This window comes from Lytechinus pictus, chromosome 1, assembly GCF_037042905.1.
Source record: "Lytechinus pictus isolate F3 Inbred chromosome 1, Lp3.0, whole genome shotgun sequence".
Lineage (NCBI taxonomy): Eukaryota > Metazoa > Echinodermata > Echinoidea > Temnopleuroida > Toxopneustidae > Lytechinus > Lytechinus pictus.
This window is the reverse complement of record NC_087245.1, coordinates 2,619,913-2,633,404: the sequence shown is the minus strand read 5'-3', so window position 1 is coordinate 2,633,404 and position 13,492 is coordinate 2,619,913. Positions and strand designations below refer to the sequence as shown.

General features: G+C 34.7%; 1 protein-coding gene across 2 annotated transcripts in view; it reads left to right on the top strand.

Annotated features, from left to right (window-relative positions):
• The window catches only part of LOC129255758 (disco-interacting protein 2 homolog C-like), a 35,015-nt gene extending 22,167 nt beyond the window's left edge, over positions 1-12,848 (top strand). For both annotated transcript variants that reach the window (XM_054894094.2, XM_054894090.2), the window contains 13 exons: positions 199-279; positions 655-820; positions 1,308-1,447; positions 1,982-2,143; positions 3,240-3,370; positions 3,786-3,877; positions 4,034-4,110; positions 4,631-4,801; positions 5,121-5,240; positions 5,865-5,939; positions 7,164-7,338; positions 7,887-8,010; positions 8,566-12,848. In XM_054894094.2, the coding sequence (XP_054750069.1) occupies positions 199-279; positions 655-820; positions 1,308-1,447; positions 1,982-2,143; positions 3,240-3,370; positions 3,786-3,877; positions 4,034-4,110; positions 4,631-4,801; positions 5,121-5,240; positions 5,865-5,939; positions 7,164-7,338; positions 7,887-8,010; positions 8,566-8,818 (1,767 nt within the window). In that variant the 3' untranslated portion in view covers positions 8,819-12,848. The remainder of the gene's footprint in view (positions 1-198; positions 280-654; positions 821-1,307; positions 1,448-1,981; positions 2,144-3,239; positions 3,371-3,785; positions 3,878-4,033; positions 4,111-4,630; positions 4,802-5,120; positions 5,241-5,864; positions 5,940-7,163; positions 7,339-7,886; positions 8,011-8,565) is intronic.
• The last annotated feature ends 644 nt before the right edge of the window (positions 12,849-13,492 follow it).

Here is a 13,492-nt window from a genome sequence, read left to right as displayed (position 1 = left end):
GTTTTTAGTGAACTAATGAAGGTGCCAAGAAAGGATGTCTTGTGGAAGTTTCTTCTATTGCAATGGCCAGCATAAAATGGGACGATCAATTCCTCCCCTCCCCCTAAAATGAGAATTGCAACCTCACCAAAGTTTATTACATAATCATGGATGTTTACATGAATATGTATGTTCTTTATTCCTTTTTACAATATATAGAATCAGTTCTTAGCTGAAGTGTTACAGTGGAGAGCTCAGAGTACACCAGACCATGTCCTCTTCTCACTCCTAAATAACAAGGTATGTTTATTTTGACCTAACCCTGTTTCATCAAACATATCAACAATAATTGATGATATTATATATTGCTCCCATTTTATTATCAGAGGGAAAAATGTGCTATGTAATAATTGCAATGATTATTGATCACATGATTTTATGTTATGTTTATTTGATGTGTCTGAGATTAACCTCCAGTTTTTTTTTTCTCATGGAAATGACGTGTACTTTGTACATATTACTTGCCTTCTAAAGGAAACAAAAAATCTAATTCTTTAGTGATTCATACAGAGAGTGTTCACTGTTTCAACATTTGGAATATATTCATACATCTTATGATGTCAGTAAGAATAATTCATAGGTGACCTTTGACCTTGTACCTTGTATTGTTTTCAGGGCCAGGTTGGCATGACACTGAACTGTAGCCAGCTTCATAAGCGAGCTGAGAGAGTGGCATTGCTTCTTCAGGAGAAGGGTCGGGTTAACTCTGGTGACCATGTAGCTCTTATCTATCCTCCTGGTCTGGATCTCATTGTAGCCTTCTATGGATGTCTTTATGTTGGTAAGTACCCTCTTTACCTTTCTGTTCTGGTATGCCATCTCTCCTTACATTCCCTTGAGAGACGGGTCTTGTTTCAAGTTTCCATTTAACTCTACCTGTAGCAACCCCTTTATAGTATTTTCACCTTCAACAATCCTTTTTTTCTTTCTTTCTTTGGGGGAGATCTTCACCATTACTTCCTTCCTCACTATAATGTAAAAAGCCAATGATTTTATTACACATAAAAGTATCCTGGAGATTATTTAATCTACATTTTTGTCTGACAAGAAAGATCTTACAACTTTCCTTGGTTTTGATTTGCTTAGAAGCACATGTTTCTGACTGTTTGTATTATAACAGATCAGATCAAACACACTTTGTAAGATAAAACATCAGACAAGTTTCTAATGAAATGCTCCACTGGAAAGGTATTTCTCATCCATTTTTTTTTGTCCATCAGGATGTACATGGATCTCTCACTCTATTCCCTGTGTTTCTTTCAAATTAGGTGCTGTTCCAGTGACTGTACGTCCTCCCCATGCCCAGAGCCTTGTAACAACGTTGCCTACTGTTCGTATGGTGGTTGAGGTCAGCAAGTCGGTGGTTGTTCTCTCAACGGCAACCATCATTAAACTTCTCAAGTCAAAGGTCAGTCAGGAATCCTAACAATCTTATGAAGCTTTATGAAACTTTTTACAGAAACTGTCATGGGGCATTTTGCTTGCTATTGTTTTATCAGCTTTTATCTGACTCTTTTATACATCGTTACTGATTGTACAATAAAACAATTTTTCATGATTAAAAATAAGAGCTAAATGGAATCTCATCACTGAGCCGATCTGATAAACACCCTCTGTAAAGCTTCAAGTGTGATTAAATGATATTTCATTCTTGACAAGAAATTGAGAATAGAATTTGAGTTTGTACACATGTTGGATTGGCCAATACGTTAGCATACAGATAATTTCACACTTTGAAATGGTTCAACATGATCACAAGTTATTTTTACAATTATGATTTTATTTTCATATAGAACAATGTCAGCAAAGTAGAAATGTTTAGTGATTTTGACTCACAACATTTTTGAAAATAATACCAATGAGAAAATATCAGCTAATACAGTAAACTATGAAAACCCAGATAAGAACTTCAGCTTTTTTTCCTCGTATATTGTTTTCACAGGAGGCAATGGGAACAGTAGATATCAAGACATGGCCCCCTCTCCTGGACACCGATGACCTTCCAAAGAAGAAGCTATCTGGTATCTATCGAGCCCCTACCCCTGAGATGTTATGCTTCCTAGACTTCAGTGTCTCAACTACAGGCATGCTTGCTGGGGTCAAGGTAGGCAAGATTGTATGGTCAGGGTGTCCCCTAGTATAAAAATGATACACAGATGTTAGTGCATCGGTTGGTTTTGTGAGGGTACGGTAAATATGGAACTGTCAAAAACCCACAAGGTGCAGTCGAGTGGGTTTAGACTAGTTTCCATAGTTACCACATGCTCACTAGTCCTACCGATGCACGAACAAACCTATGTATCATTTTTTTTATAATATGGTGGAATTTTTTGGCTAAAAATCTTTCTTTTTTTCAACAACCATGCATAAGTAATTCCGGACGCATGACTAGACATGCCTAAGTAATTACCAGATGCATAGCTGGCCATGCATCTGGTAATTATTTATGCATGGTTGCCATTCTATAATGGGCATTGTCATGGAAAAGATGCTCAAGAAATGTATCATACACTGTATTTGAACTGCACCTTTTAATGCTTTTATAGATAAATGGCAATATACAGATGCTGTTCTTCATCTTCACCATCATCGTATGTTGGTGGTTATTTTACAAATACTCATGAACTATTCTGTTTGCTAGCTTGCCTATGACATCACTGTAGCATACCTACAGTGTAGCTCTGGGGAAAGAATCAGTATGGGTGATGTTCCTTTGTGTCTATGAAACATCAACAAGAATTGTTGACAAACACTTAAGTAGCTCAAAGATATTTTGGTTATTCTCATTTGGGGCATTTCAAGAAATCTTTATACAATCCTAAGTCAAGCGTCTGTAACAAAATCATGTTGATGTTCTTTGATTAATTACAACTCTGTAGTTGATTTGCCTTCAATAGTAACTCAAATTTGTAATAATGCCCCATGGTGCTAGATTATGAAACGTACGCTTGGTTTTGCAATTGAACACAAGTTTCTTGCAATGCCCCAATAGTTATAAATTTGACTTTAAAATTGGATTAAATGTTCATTATTGGAGGTATGAGCTTAAAGAGCACAGCAAAGATGTATAAAGGTAGAATTATGAAAGATAAGTGGCAATGAGGATGATCTGTTTTCAGATCTTGTATTGTAAGAATGTCAAGGTCTAATAATAATGCATTCATTATGATATGATGTTCATTCTCCTCTTGTATGTTTAGATGTCTCATGCAGCAGCGAGTGCAGTGTGCCGAGCCCAGAAGCTTGCCTGTGAACTCTACCCTTCTAGGGTGGTATGTCTTTGTCTGGATCCTTACTGTGGACTAGGATTTGTCCTTTGGGTACTCAGCAGGTATATATAAAAAAAAATCTCTTAATCTGATCTCTCAACCTAACACTACTCTTTATCTTGGTAGCCTTTGGTCTGTGATGATTGTATTACAGCTGGAAACAATATCAACATGGATGTGTTAAAATACCATCTCCAAAATCAAATGAATTAGCAAGAAACAGTCAAGATTAAGATACTGTTTTTCCCATTAAGATGAATAATAAACAAATGAAGGCAAAATTAAGGCTGGACAATAAGCGTCATTCTGAAATTTACCTGTATTGCCAGAAGAAAGTAATTCACATTCATGTATAATAAAAATTTGATGTCTTTGCGTTGAGCATTGAGCAAATTGCCTTACACATTGTGCATATGCAGGCATCAATTGTAACTGTAGCCCCTATACGTGTTAATGCTCTCCCTCTTGTTCTTTCAGTGTGTACTCTGGTCATCAGTCAATCCTGATTCCACCAACTGAAATAGAGACCAACCCAGCACTCTGGTTGACAGCTCTTAGTCAACATAAAGGTGAAAACTTTCAGCTGATATCCTTATGCAACTCTATTATCCCATAATCTCTTCTTTCCTCTTCAATATTTCCAACAAATGTCTTTTTCTCAAGGCAACCTTTCTTTGATTATATTTATATTATTATATATACTTCTTCTATCTTCTACCATGCAGTTCGTGACACTTTCTGCTCCTACTCCGTCATGGAGATCTGTACTAAAGGACTCGGTCAGAGCGTCTCTACCCTCAAGGTAACTTACATTATGTACATTTATTCTTCTCTTGGTAAATGGGTTTCCATTGCCTGTCTTTAAGTACTGGTAGTAGGAGTTCATGTCAGGATGAAAAATTGACTGGACTACAGAAATATCACTCACACTCATGAACATAATCCATACTTTAATCTTTTGCATCAGCTGTTAGTTTACGGTATAGAAGACTTTCACTTGTGTGTAGGGAACCAACCTTGGATAAGACTATACGCTGATACTCTTTTATGTATTTTACTTGAAAATCCATTAGAAGTTGGATGTTCATTAAAATATATTGTAGATGTATTTTTAAAATACAATTTAAGCAAATTGAGACTACAAATAAATAATTCATGCAGTGTAGTAATTTTTTAGGCTAAAAATTTATTCTACAATGGTGGTATCTATAACTTTAATAAAATCCATTGTGAACAATTTTTTTTCTCTCTTGCCTAGAATTCAAAAGTGAACTCTGAATTTCAAGCCATGTAATTGAATTTGAATTTCTTTTCATTTCCAGACTCGAGGCATCTTATTGTCAGCTGTAAGGTACTGTGTGGTAGTGGCTGAAGAGAGGCCGAGAGTAGCTCTTACAAACTCCTTCTCTAAGCTATTCTCAAGTCTTGGTTTATCACCTAGAGCCGTCAGTACGTCCTTTGGCTGCAGGGTCAATATGGCTATTGCATTACAGGTATGATCAATACTGCAACTCTTTTGAAGTCTACAGAGTAATCTTATTGACCTAGCTGCCATTACAGCTGGAGTTGTTTTTAACAAATTTGCATAAAATCTAACTAAAAATGATATTCAACATTCATAAAGTGCAAATACAAATAATTCTAAGTCCTGAATAAACTAGAGTATTTGGGTATATTCTAGCTGAGCTCAGGTTACAGCTGTTTTATTATATATTACATTATACTCTGCCTACATCAAAAGTGCATTTCTGTATCAAGGTTGTCATCCTGTCTGGAGATTAAGCCTGTGTTATCTATGATTTCTTTAACCAGGGTGCATCGAGTCCAGATCCTACCACCGTCTACGTTGATACGAGAGCTCTGAGGAATGACAGGGTTACCATTGTAGAGAAAGGAAGCCCTCACAGTCTCTGTGTCATGGAATCGGGCAAGGTACTCACACAAATCCTCACAATTTTTTTTTTTTGTCACTTTCTTTACAACAGGAAAATTATAACCCTCACATCCTTTTTGGGGGGTATATTTCATTTATAAATAGTGAGTAAGAGACAATTACATGCACGTTGGTCATATGGTAGTGTTACTCCTCCTGATTAATGTTCAATCATTGAGGATGCCCACCACAAACTGTTTAGATTAGGAATCTCTCATGAGAGGGTTGTGCCTATTCATTTTTTTCCTTTTAATGAATGAAAGATGACAGTACTGTAAGGTTAAATGAAAGCGGAATAATTAAGAGAGCAGTTCAGTTATAAAAGTTTTTGTTTTTTCGAAACTTATCATCTGAAACCAATTATAAGGTGACAGTCAATTTGCTAAAGAGCTACAAGGACATGCAATCTTCTGTAATGCAAGGCGACAGGATGGTATGGACTCTTCTAAATTGACTGATTGTAGTTAGGATTTTGAACAAGGTTATAGCTATGATTGTTATTCCTGCTATTGTTATGACTATGATTGATTATGTTAATGGCTATAATTATGACAATTATTGTGATTGTGATGATTATTGCTCTTCAATCGTGCTTTTCTTTGTCTTGGTATTGATCTTTGTAGATCTTACCTGGAGTGAAGGTTGTAATAGCTCACCCTGAGACCATGGGCCAGTGTGCAGACTCTCACCTCGGAGAGGTAACTATTGCCAGACTTTTAAAGCCATTTTATAAAGATCAGGAAACCGTAACACAAAGCTTACACTGTAGCAATTAATTGTAAGCTTGATTTTCATGATTGATTGTACATTGAAGTCAATGCAATCTTTTGTAGAAAAAAGTTCTGTGATCATTGCTAAGCTTTATGTTACGGGCCTGAGGTTCACCCTAATATCAGTCTGATTTGAACAAAAGAGACACAAGCTCAACTGAAAACTTTATCAAACTCATACCGAAAATGAAAAGTGTTATGTTCTAGTTTCACATGATGTCATGAAGTTTCATACATGGGCTGTATCGAAATGAGTGTGCTGATAATATAAGAGTGGATATTATACAGATATTGCCTACCTAGAGTTTGAATATAACATTTCCTCTCCCCGACGGAGTTATATTTTTCCCAAGGGATTTCATGATTTTGCCCGAAGCGCACAGCGCTGAGGGAAAATATAGCTTCGGAGGGGAGTTGAAATGTTATTTATTAAAACGATAGACCAGGCAATATCTGTTATATGATATAGTCTATGTGGATTCGCCAGCAGAGATTGCATTCATCATCTGGCTCAAACCTAAAATTCTTGCTACAGCTCTGATCCATCTACGTCATAGTAGATTTTTTTTTTTAAATACATCAAGCGCGTTCTTCATGCAATCAACGCGTTAACACTAGCGCGTACATCAAATAAACTACCTGATTACGCAACTCCTAAGCAGCGAGTGACGTCACATTAGTGTATATAACGCCGCAATTGACAATACAACGCAGTTATATTCACTGAGGTGACGTCAAAACCCAGAATATAACAAATGTGATCCTTGCAGCTATGGTCACGTGATGGCGTATTGACCTATCACTGATTCGAAACTACATAACCTATGTAATATATATATGTTCCTCACCCACATAGGAACAATGAGTAATCATATTGTGCCAGTATATAGTGTAATAACAGCAATAATAAAAATGAATACTAATTTGTATCATACCACTCTATATGAAATATATTCATGTGTGCTTGCCAAGAGCTCATTTGTTACCCAAATGTGTCATACAGACATTTTCTAATGGAAAGATGATTATTGCATCCAAAAACTTGTATCCAGCTTTGGGAATGGTCTTGACTACTATGTCTCTCATAGTGCACAAGTGACTACATGATTTTGATATATGAATACTTATTCAATGTTCTATTCTTTCACATAGATCTGGGTCTCATCACCGCACAACTCATGTGGATACTTCACTATCTATGGAGATGAATCCCTTCATAATGATCACTTCACTGCTCAGCTAAGGACCGGTGAGACGCATGGCACGTTTGCCAGGACAGGTTATCTTGGATTCCTCAAGAGGACTGATCTAACGCAAGCGGATGGGGGTAGGTTCCAGTGTCTGTCACACTTTCATATAATGTCAATTCCATAAAAAATTTCAAAATTTTTGTCTCTCTGATCTAACTTCACTCCATTAAAATGCTGAAGATATGATGATTTGAGAACATCACAATATTTCATGTGAAACTAGGGTTAGACTTACAAACGTGTTCATAATAATGATTAATATTAAGAGATCATATTCATATTAAAGGAGATAATCTGAGAGAAATTCTCTTTCATGTACCAAATAATGTGTAACTTTAAGTCTCTTTAAGTATCACCTCCAATTTAGACAAGGCTAGCATAAATTGGTGTTGTAAAAAATTCTCTGATATAAAATCAGATTATAGATTGAACAATGAAGCCAGGATAATCCCAAAAAAGCTATATGCCAGGACCAATGTACTTACAAGATCACATAACAGGATGGATTTGACAATTTGCAAATTACAGGAAGAGGTAGTTTTCAATTACACATAAGGTCTTATTGGGAAAATTACCTAAACCATCCTTTTAATTATAACCAACAAATGTGTTGTTTTTGTTTCAGATCGCCATGATGCTCTGTTTGTTGTTGGGTCATTGGATGAGACATTGATGATGAGAGGAATGAGATACCATCCTATAGACATTGAAAACACTGTACTAAGATGTCATAAGAACGTGTGTGAGTGGTAAGTACAAATATGATTTTGAAATATTGTTAGATGGACAGCAATGACTTTAAGAAGGGATGTGTCTCCCCAATCATAAGAATTAATCAAAGGCTTTGTATCCATTTTATTTTGCAAATTTGTTTTTACTTTTAATGGATTAATTTCATTGTGGTGATTGCTTTGTAATGATCCTTTTCATTAGAGAAAAGTTAATATGAATTGAATTGAATCAAAGTATTCAAATATTAAATCATCCTCTTAGAGAAAAGTTAATATAAATTGAAATGAATAAAAATATTCAAATATTAAATCATCCACTTATGATAACGAAGAAAATATGTCGTGTTAAGCATTGATGTGTTATATAATTCGAATGATGATGATATAAAGGATATAAATTATGTATTATTGACTTATTCATATAAGTATCCATGCTGAAGAATAGGAATAAGTTCAAGAATTACAGTAATGGATTTATACAAGTTGTGAAATTATAGTAAGCAGTAAATGCGATAAGGGCAGCTTTTTCTTTTAGGATCAGTAAATAATTTTGCTTGTGCCTTCTTTCCACAGTGCTGTCTTCACATGGACCAACTTATTGGTGGTGGTCGTGGAACTGGATGGGAAGGAATCAGAAGCCCTTGACCTTGTCCCCTTGGTCACCAACGCTGTCCTGGAGGAGCATTACCTGATCGTTGGTGTAGTGGTGATGGTGGACCCTGCTGTCATTCCTATTAACTCAAGGGGTGAGAAACAACGTATGCATCTCAGGGATGGTTTCCTCGCTGATCAACTTGATCCCATCTATGTGGCCTACAACATGTAGAGGCAACACGTCCTGCGTTGCCTGCCTCGTGTGGTAACAACTTAAGGAGAATGGTGGGTACACTCCGTGGTGTGGCACAGGATTGGTCTGTGAGTAAGGTTGATCTCTGTAAGAAATGCCCTTACAATGTGACAATCACAGTAGTCTGTAGTACGTGCTATCTATTAAGATCTATATGTAGGTGAGCATCTACTGTCATTATCCATTAGATACAAGTCTTTGATGGAGCATACTATACCATGTATCCCAACTGGAATGATTAAGGCTGAGTATTCTCTTATACCATGTGATCTATCAAGATGATATAGGGTCTATTATATTGACGGCTGTAATACCTTTCATTGACCACCAAGAGCAATGTTTTTTAAATCTGAAGTTTGACTGTAGTACCAAAATATATTGTATGTTCAGTAGTGTATCTGAAATCAACTTGTATTGTGTACTCTGTAGATATAATTCTTGTTTATAATGAATGTAGATATCTTGCATTATGTAATGCTTTGATGGGATTACTAGATGAATTATTACCAATGTAGATTTCATTGGAAGTCAAAGTCTAATCATCAAGGTCTTATTATCATGAATCTGACATCATGAATTCCAATCAATCATTTTATTCATTTATGGACTGGTTTAAGAATTGATGTTCACATCAGGCTTCATGTGGAACTGTTATTTGCAAGTGACATCCTTGCATGCGGCTGGACCGTGTTCTGTGCTGGTGGATTGTGCCCCCATTCTCTGTTGAAGAACTTGTAGCGTGTTGAGGCCGCATGGCTGTGTTGCCTGCGACATGTTACAGGAGCATGGATAAGTTGTTAAAACAAGAAATTAATGGAAGAGGACGCATAAGCCTCTTTTGCGCTATCTTGCTAGAATGAAATAAGTACAGGAAGGACACTGCAATTCTTTGGTCTACCACAGCCAAATCAATCTTGTGTACTTCAGCCTATTTTGTTATAGCAAGAAAATGCACAATTCACAATGGAGCCTTAACTATGAAGTTAAACAATACTCTGCTGCACATCACTTAATATATAAGGTTGTTTGTGGCTTTATGGAGGTATCGGTAATATATTTCATATTACTTAATTTCATTTGTGTATATTTGTACATTAGCTGAAGAATGTTCTTGAATATGTAGAGATAATGATCTTATTCTCAATATATGTACATACTCACTGTAATAATCAGTCAGAGAATCTCTCTTTTTCTTTGTACTCTTTCTGCCCTATCTCTCTTATTATCTTTCTTACTCTCTCTTTCTTGTCTACCCCCCCTCCCTTTTCATATGGCAGTTCCCCAGACACAAATTACTTCATTCAACTATCCTTTGTTTTTACAATACGATATTTCTTTGTTAGACAGGTGAGGTGGAGCTATTCCAGTTGTTTATGTAATTATTACCGATGATGATTTTAAAATGAAAGAAATATCTGTTTAACTTATTACATGTACCATCTCTTCCTTGTTGCTCAGAAGATGAGATACATGATGGATCATCATTAATTTAGGTTTATTTCTTGTTAAACTTAAAAGGACCTGTACAGAAACAAAGTTTGGAAGTTTCCACTTCTTGGACTTGGTTGCTATTGGATGTGATATTTTTGTATAATTTTACAATCACATGGTAAATTTTGTACAAAAAACAATGATTTGCAATGAAGATTATCGGATGGTATGCTTATTTGTAACTCTTGTATAACCTGTTGAAATATGTACATTATCTATATATATTGCAATTAAGTCTAATCCTGTAGATTTACCTTTGGAAAGCAGTTTCATTGTCTGAAGAATTATATACCATGTGGTGCGGTAGTTTCTTGTGCAATTGTAGTTAGTACGATCGGAAAAAGATAATTATAATTATGAAATATAAGATATGGTATGAAGTGTGTATGTAAGGCTATGTTCACATTACTTAGACCCTGTTACAAATCTTGGCTTGCAACCTCACTGTCTTAACTCAGTCAGTCTTGATGTATTGATGTTCAAATGGAAAAGAAGACTTGTTCACAGTTGCTCATCATTCAGTTTTTATTGTGCCATTTTGTCTAAGTAATGTGAACAGAGTCTTTTCTGTAACTGATGTTATTTTATCATTATTCTCAGAGCACCTCATATTATTTTTATGATTTATTCTTGATCTATTTTGCTTTAATGATATGTGCCTTGATTTGTTGCTTAGTAACTGTGTCGTTGCAGCTTGATCATGTTAAATTGTAAACGTTTAAGAAGCTCCCAATTACTATGTTAAACTATGAAAGTATTTATATAATGATCATCACCCATTCACGTTGTAAGTGTTAGAGCACACTAAGTCATGTCAATAAGTATTAATACTACTATGAAACAAAATGGATGTCTATACTTTGAAATCTTTTTATATGCCTCTTTATATTTGAAGTATTTCAAATTGTAAAAATCTCCTTATGAACATTGTTAAGTGACCCAGAGGAAGTTTTATACTAAGATTTTAACATGAGACATGAAGATGATAAGAATCACAGATGGGTATTATCTATTTGAATTCTAGAAGTATTATTATATCATTTGTCATTTGTATGCAAGCAAGTAAAATAATAATATCTGCATATATTTGTATGCAGAGATGATTTTATTTCAGGACCTCTTTCTCTCTGATAACTGATATGTTTTCATACAATGCATACATTTTACAATGATTGAGTCTTACATAAATTTTGTTTTTAAAAATGAACTTTATATTGTTTGACCCTGCTTTGATGCTATGACACAAAATTTTCTTCAAATTTTATGGAGTTGTGTATATTTGCATTTCAACTGTTGCTTTCAGCACTATACTTGAATGACACAGGAAAGATTTTCTTTCCATGAAAATGACACCCCCCCCCCCCAAAAAAAAAAAAAAGAAGAAGAAAGAAAGCATTAATCATTATGATATATTGGGTTATTGAAATTGCCTCAAACAGAAATATTTGTTAAAAATTTTTGAGATTCTTTATTAAGTTCTTTGGCCAATAAAAACAAATATATTATTTTTTAGGTTTAATCCATGTGAAATGTATTTATTTCTGTATTTTATTTGCTTTATTGTGCTGTATCAGGAGAATCCGTTTTGAAAGTAACATTGTCAAAGAACTTTGAGATATTTTGAGAGTATATTGCACCTTTGCTTGGAACAGCCCTGTTAATTGAACTTGTAATATTTGAAGTAAACTTAAACTATTTGTGTTAGTAAAATTGGGGCATGTATTGTTTAGTTAGTGGTGAGCTTTCTTGCAAGCACTATTATAATATCTTGTGTATAACAATCCCATGTTGTAGATTATTACTATTGCTACTGCCCATAACTAGTTCATTTGAAGTCTGCAATTTGTATAGTTGTAACCACATATTATATCCATCGCTCCCTGTATATTTTCTGTGAATATTTTGTATGGAAATTGTTATGTACTCTAGTATTGTGTGTTTATAAATATCTTGCAATGACATGTAAAGACAGACTATTATATATGATCATATATCTTTATCTTCCACACGTTTGTAAAATTGAGTATAGTAGCAAGCAGATTTTATATTATTCACATAGATCTTGGTTAGAGTGCCGGAATTGTTGATTTATATGGAGGACATTGATGTAAAATTTGAAAATAGTGTTGAAAAACTGGTTATACTTTCTACCAAAACGGAGGTGAGGATTTTTTTAAATAAAGAAGATGCATGCATGAATGTAGACATGAAAGATTATTAAGTGAAAATGTAATTGCTTATTTATATGATGCCAACATGTATTTTGCAGTGTAGAAGAAAATGCATTGTATAATGTGATCAGCTAGTATCAAGTAACAATACTTGCATATTTTTATTATTTTGTGTTATCCAATGCCAAAATCATAGCAGGATATATTGCCTTTATTTTCTGTTATAATGTTCTTTCATTTCAAGCTGTGTACTCTGAGATGAATGTAGTGTTATTGTTCTGCTGTTATTTGTACGTATATAACAAAAATGTGCATTTGGGGTTCGTGAAATGCTGGGGAGATGAAAACAGAAGAAAAAATACACCTAAAAAAATTCTTAAGTTACTTCTTGTGTCCGTTGCCTTGCATGTTGTGTGATTCGTTTCTTGTGTTGCATTGTTTGTGTGTGTGAAGTTATGAATAACAATCATTCTCATTGCAAGTATTTTGTTTAACTATTTCTTTCTTGTATTTTGAAATATTAATAATTCTAATATCGCATTTGTTCTTGGAGTGTGAATTGAGGAAAGTATGATCGTTGTCATTGAATTCTTGTTGTCCCATTGAAAACATGCGACTAGCATTAACAATCTTCTTTTGAAAAACTCCTCCAAAATTGATTGAATTGCAGAGTTAACTCTGCTCAATTATTCACTTAAAAATACAATTTCTTGAGTCCATGGAGTGTTTCATATAAAGACCTTTGTTTTGATTGGCTGAGAAGGACTAGTTTATGACTTTTACTATGGTAACTATCAACTAATCAGTGCCTGCAAGCATCATGAAGTTATCTTGATGTTATTTATATCTCACTAGACCTAGCCCCATTTTTTTTTGTCCTTAAAATAATGACTAGTCTCCAAAGTTTTATCATTTTCATCAATTCAACAAATCTCATACTTGTTTTTACTTGCATTCTCTCATCCACCGTCTTCCACTATATCTCACTCTC